A 6,487-nucleotide genomic window follows, 5' to 3' on the forward strand; every position below is an offset into this window, starting at 1 on the left:
ACTCATGGGCTGGGTGGCATCGCATGCCTGGGTCAATGGCCCCATTGGATTTGTCTGTTGGAGCGTTTGATGTTACACGAAGGCAGCTCATTCCAGAGGGTGTTAATTGCCCACTGCACTGATCAGGTCTGTAGCACCATCGATCTCGGCAGGATCAATGGGCTGATTTAGTGTCTCACGAACTCTTTAACTGGACACCTCATCAATAGGCAGCCACTTACAGACCATCAGCGCATTAGTGCAGGCCGGCGCTGGCAGGAGCCTGCTCCACCCGTCCTCAGCCCCCGTCACTCAGAGGTGAGTTTTCCTGCAGGTGATGGCTCTGAGATGGTGAATGAGAGTCTTGCTCTGGGGTTGGTAGGTTTGAGGGCAGATGTAAGAGAGCCAGGTGGTGTCAGCCCACCTGTCCCCCATCACCTGCATATGCAGAGATGCTCCTAGATCATGGGATGGGCCCTTTCGGCATCTGCAGCACTTTGCTCTTCGCCTTGTGCCTCTGTCCTTTCAAGGGCAGATGATAGCGGGAGCTGGGACCTACTGCAGCTGTGATGGCAGTCCTGCCCCCGCGCATCTCTCCCAGTATCGCATGCTCAAGGAGTCAGTCTCGCTCCCATCGCGGTTTGGCCGCGGCTGGACACGGGGTCTCTCCCACTTTGCTGAAACTGCTGAGCACAAGCGAGGTGGGGATCTGCAGGGCAAGCATGCCCGGGGTGAGGGGTACGATATAAAGGCAGCAGCCGGGGCAAGGGGTGGGGGAGCCGAGGACAGCCGGACCCCTGGGGCGGTGGGGTCCCCCCCGCTTCGGGGGACCCCTCCCGATGCCAGGGGACCCCGGGTCGGGAGGCGGCGGGGCCGGGCGGCGGGGCCGCTGTCCGCGGTGCTGAAGCCGCGGCCGTGGCCGGGCCGGGCTGGAGGCGCTCCCGGGGTTGGCAGGGGAAGCATGGAGAGAGGTTTGGGCAGAGACATGGGGTCCTGGGGGCTCCTGCTCAGCTCCGCCTTCCCGCTGCGGAGCTGAGGGACGTGAGGGATGCGCCTGCCTGGGTCGACAGACACTGGCGAGTCCCAGAGCCAGGGAGAACCCACCAGAGTGAGGTCCCCCATCTCCCGCCCTGAGCAACGGGCACTGCTCAGGCATCCCTCCACACGGACCAGAGGGTGCCCAGTGTGATGCTGTAAGCCAGGACGGCAGCCAAGTACACCCGGAACAGCAGGACATCCAACACGTAGCCCACTTGCAGCCACTCCCGGGCGAGGTCGCGGAATTCCTCCCGTTTTTCCAGGAGCTGGCGGATTGCCATGGTCTCACGCAGGACCTCCTGCAGTGCTGCTGAGCCCTCCGCCCGGCCAGCAAAGGCCAGTGCAGACCTCGTGCCCCCCACTGCCCCGCATTCCCGGGGGTCTTCACAGACATAGGGGGCGGCCGGCTTGGCTGAGGGATCAAGAGAAGCAAATGTGAAAAACCTATTTAGACAGGGAACTGGCTCTCTCTGTGCCACTCTTACCTGTGCTGTCATTGTTCTCCACCTGCCTGGACGTGTCCAAGGTTTGCATCCTGCTTTGGCTGAATTTTTTCCTGTCCCGGACACAGAGCAGGATGGTGGCTCTTTCCAGCAGCAGGTGTTTCACCCACCCAGGGACGTGGGGCTGCAGGTCTTGCTTGTGCACCAGGCACACAATCAGGATAGTCTCTGTCAGGCTGATGACGAGCAGTGCCATGCACACCACAAAGTAGATGCCTGCAGAGGCATCAGTGAGGTGAGTGACCTGCAAAGGCTCGTGCACAGAGCCAATCCTCCCTGCCCAGCCCTCAGGGCCCTGTGGTCTCTGCCCATGACTGCTGTGGCAGGCGGATAGGAGAACCACCCTACCTATCAGCGGGGTGCCGACAGCAGTGGCTGGCAATGTGTCGGATACAATAATGAGGAAAACCGAGTAGCCCAGCAGGAGGGTGATCTTGAAAGAGACCCTCTCACCACTGTGGGGAGGTAGGTAGAAGCCCACAATGTCCATAACCATCAGGAAGATGCTGGGGAGCAGCAAGCTGACGGTGTAGAAGAGGGGGCGTCTCCGGATGACTACCTGCAGGACAGAGACAGAAAAGGCTGTGAAGGGTTGAAATGAGGCCTTCAGCTGCTGTGGCTCTTTGCCGAGGCGGGTGAGGATGGTGGAGGGCACTAAGGTGAGCCAGAGGAAGGCTCACTAGCAGGAGCCTCCCACCTGCAGCCAGGAGCTGCAGCACAGAGCAGCGACAGGGATGGGGCAAGTCCCTGCCCTCGTGCCACATCCCCGAGAAAGGTGGTGGCCAAAGGCTCTTACATAGAACTTCATCTCAGCGTAGCTGTCACTGCTCTTGACACTGAACTCCTGGAAGTGGCTGAGCACGTAGAGCAGCTCCCACTCGCCCTGGTTCATGAAGACACTTTGGTCGAACTTGACGAGCTCCGGCTGACGCCACAGCGAGAGGTTGATATCACGAACTGGGAGGCGGAGGAGAGGTGAGAACTGGGGGTACCCCGCCCAAAGCGCCGGCAGCCGCCGGCACCTGCACAGCGGGCTGCGCGCCTGCCCGCCCCGCACGCTTCCCCGGTCCGCTGGGGCCATCTAGAGGGACGAGCTGCCTTCTGCACGGAGCTCCGGCCCCGCGGGTCCTGCCCGCTCACCCGGGACCCCTAGCCGTGGGCGGCCCGGCACTCACTGTGGTGCAGCCAGCTGGTGAAGGTGAGAGAGCAGTTCTGGACGTCGAAGGGGAAGTTGTAGATGTCCAGGCTGCAGGCAGTCATCACCTGGATGGGTTTGAGGTTCTGCACCTCCCCGTGATGGCTGACGTAAACGTAGGGGACGTGTGGGGACTTTCCAACATCCACACTGAGGGACATGAGGGACAGAGATGTGGGCTGGAGAGCACTCTGGGCAGGGCTTCCTTCTGCCAAGTGGCATTTCGGGGGGAACTGCCCAAGAGCCAGGGATTTACCTCCTGTTCTGCTTTTTTGGTAATACCCTTGCAGGCATTTTTGCCTCCCATCACCTCTGCACCGCCCAGACTGCTGCCCTCTCCCAGCCCGAGAAGTCCCAGAGCCCTCAGGAAGCACTGGGAGCACCTTAAATCCCCACAGAGTGGGAAGAACACCAGATAGGTCCATGGGAAGGGCCATCAGCTCTGCAGCTGCCCCGGCATTGTACTGTCTTCACAAAGCCTTTCTCCCGATATCTGGCTCTCACCCCCAGCACAGCGAGGGTAATTACCAACGGTTGTGGTTAGCCAGCATTGGAAATGGCCCAGCTGCAGAGCCAATCCCCATCTGCAACTGCCGATGTGGGGAGGCTGCCAGCTCTGTGCCAGGAATACAAAGCATGGGACAGTACATGCCCTCAGTGGGTGAGGAGTTCCAGTCCCAGTGCATCTCCCTCGAGACCTTGGCTGCACTCACAACTCATTGATGAGGATGTCGGGCACCCAGATGCTCTCCACAGGGAGGGAGATCTGTGTCAGGTTGTCGAAGCGAGCTGGGTCCCACTTGAGGAACTCATCTGTCCAGTGCTGGGGACAATGGAGAGGGGACTTGGGTGAGGTCCTTCCACTCTGCCAGCACACATACCCCAGGCTAGCACCAAGCAAGCTTCCCACCCATGGGAGGGAGGGAAGAATAATCCTTCAGCTTGCACAGCATCCAAGAGTGCAAACCAGGGAGTGTGAAAGCTGAGCCTTGAGGTTCGCGTGCTGCAGAGGTCTCGCCAGCCTCCAGGATGCGTTTCCCCCCACTGCTGTCCTGAAGGATTGCACACTTCTCTCACAGGAAAACATGGGGGTTTGGGGGTGCTGGACCCCGAGGGGAGCCAGCAGGGAAGGGGTGAGGTTTTGTGGCTCCTCACCTGCCTGTACCAGATGTAGGTGGTCAGCACCTGGTCCTTCTCATCCTGTGAAGATGAGAACGGTGTCAGAGCAGGACACTGACACTCTAGAAGATGGGCAGAGCATGCTGGCAGGATGCTGCACACCGGGTACCATTCCCCTCCCTGCGCAGTGGGAGCAGAGGACTCACCACGCTGAGGATGGCATAGACCATGAGGTCGATGGCCACGTTGGTGGTCGTTCGCCAGTCCCGCACAGGCCGGGTGCCCTTCTGGTAGTGGGCCAGGAGGTGGTGGGACAGGCGGCGCAGGGCGGGCTCGGAGGGCTCCGGCATCCCGCCCCCGCGCCCGGGACCTGCTCAGCAGAGAGGGAAAGGGAGGGAGAGACGGAGGGAGGCTGCTCCCCCCGGGGTGTGCCATGGGCTGCGGGGTGCTCACAACTGCTTGCCCCCCCTTACCAGTTGGGGTTTCCCATCCAACTTAAATAGGAGCATCCTGATGGGAAACAAGCCTGGGCAGCAGAACCATCACCTAATATGTTACTGATATCCTGTGCCGTGCAGGTCGTCAGCACTGTGACCTTCCCCACCCTCAGAGAGCTGCCAGCCCTCACCTCTCTGGACAAGTGCCAGGACAGCGGTAGCAGGGGACCGTGAGGATCACACTGCCCCTGGGAAAGTTTCATACCATTCGCCCCCTCCAGGGGCATTTCTTCGCTCAGCAGGTGGAGATGGTGAAGAGTAGAGATGAAGCAGGATGCTAAATTCATTTATTAGGTATCTTGGTGTTTGCTTCCTGTGAAAACAGTCCCTTCACTGGTGCCAGCAGCATCAGGCAAGGGCAAATTGCTTTCAGCACCATGTCCTCACTGCCAGGCACCTGGAATGCCACGGCTGGGCCAGGGCAGCAGTGCTACACTTGTGGTTGTGCTCTGCAGCACACCCAGCCCCAGAGTCCAATTCCAGCATAAGGGAAGAGACTAATTGGAATAGATCTGTGGGAATTTGGGAAAAACTCCTGGAAGGGAATTTTAATCTCTATTTTAAGCTACAAAAAAGAAAAAGCAACAGCCTCAGCTCCTCTGACATTGCTCATGAGTGGTAGTACTGGGGAGCCAGCCAGGTGCATGATGCTCACCCAGGCAGGCATGAGATGGGGGGAGGCACTGAGATGGGGGGAGAGGCAGCAATTAGGGTGAGGGGAGGAAATACAGCTGCTGCTATCACCACAGCTTGGGCCAAGTGACCTTTCCTGCTGCAGCTGGTGGCAGCTGGCTCGCGCTTGCACTCCTCGTGTCACCTTCTCCTCACATCCACACCACCCAAATCTGCATCAGGATGCTTTGGCAGCAGGGAAATGGCTTTGCAGAGGGAGGACTGGGCTGGGTTAACCTCAGATGCTCTTTGCCTCTGCTCCAGACACCATGCTGGAGGCCCAGCCCAAAGCAGTGCCAGGGTTGTGCCAGCAACTCACCTGGTGCAACTCGGCCCAACCCTGGCACAGCCCTAACACAGCCAGGATCTGGGTGCACAGCCCTTCCTGCCTCCTGGCCAGCATTGCCAGGGTGAGCGTGTCACTGCCTCCGCTCCTTTTCTGCCACCTTAGATGTGCTAACAGTGGGAGAAGGCTTGGGAGTTGGGTGACAGGAGCTACATGACCTATCCAGAGATTTGAGTCAATAGCCTACTGAACACTCAGCTGGACTGGTGCAAAACAGCTCAAGGATTTTTGTGCTATTTCCCAGGAACATTAGATGAGAAAATAATACTGGAATAACAAGGAAATATGTTGGCTGTCAATTTTGCACTACACAGAGCTGCAATTGCAAACTATAGGCACAGCATCATGCCCAAAACCGAGCTCCAGGTTATGAGGGGGGACTAAACATTATATTGGAGAAAGTCCTTCACCAGGCAGGGGGCTCAGGCAGCATCTCTCAGGCAGTGGAGTGCAGGCAGGAGACCCCCGTGTCTCTCTCTGTCCTTTCAGCACAACTCCAGAGCACCTCAAGACCCCACAGAGCAGAGCTGGTTCTAAGGCTATGTCATCTTGCTGCCAGTGTTACCCAGGCAGAACGCACCTCCAGGCTCTGCACCAGAGCTCTCCCATGCTCCAGCCTCTCCCAGGTATGTCACCTCCCGGTAGCACGAAGGTCTCCCTAAAGAACAGCCTTTGCCTGCCACTCAGCGCGGCTCAGGTGCTGGGAAGGTGCTACTCCGTGCAGGAGCACCCTGCTCCGCCTCAGTCCCCAGCCCTGCCCGCGGGTCCCTCGCCTTACCTGGGCTCTGTAGCGTCGCGGCCAGCGGCAGCAGGGCCAGGAGCGGCCCGAGAGCCCTGGGCACCATGGATCCGCCGGCTGCAGCCGCCGCCCGCTCGGCGGAGGACTGAGCGGAGCAGGGAGGCAGGCGGCACTCGTGTGGCTTTCCCCCCGCCGTCGGGTTTTTGAGAACGCCCAATTAATCTCGCGATCAGCCTCTCCCGCTGCATCAAGTTTCAGGCTGGGAGGATAAAATGCTGCAGGAGGATGCGAGTGGGGCCCACCCAGCCATCCCCCACCCTCGCCTCAAAAGAGCTTCCCCGTCCTTTGCCCAGGTGTCTGCTTGTGACAAAGCGGGTTTTGGGGTACCAGCATCATGTG

General features: G+C 59.4%; 1 protein-coding gene across 1 annotated transcript; it reads right to left on the reverse strand.

The window, feature by feature from the left end:
* Positions 1-1,127: 1,127 nt before the first annotated feature.
* On the reverse strand, positions 1,128-6,194 carry LOC103822829 (5-hydroxytryptamine receptor 3A-like). Its single transcript, XM_050983527.1, has 9 exons — positions 6,128-6,194; positions 4,041-4,207; positions 3,871-3,915; positions 3,429-3,538; positions 2,696-2,865; positions 2,317-2,477; positions 1,869-2,079; positions 1,503-1,736; positions 1,128-1,429 (listed from the first exon to the last, which is right to left on the reverse strand). The coding sequence occupies exons 1-9, from the start codon at positions 6,192-6,194 to the stop codon at positions 1,128-1,130; spliced, it is 1,467 nt and encodes a 488-aa protein (XP_050839484.1).
* Positions 6,195-6,487: the final 293 nt, after the last annotated feature.

This window comes from Serinus canaria, chromosome 24 (genome assembly GCF_022539315.1).
Source record: "Serinus canaria isolate serCan28SL12 chromosome 24, serCan2020, whole genome shotgun sequence".
NCBI classification, from domain to species: domain Eukaryota; kingdom Metazoa; phylum Chordata; class Aves; order Passeriformes; family Fringillidae; genus Serinus; species Serinus canaria.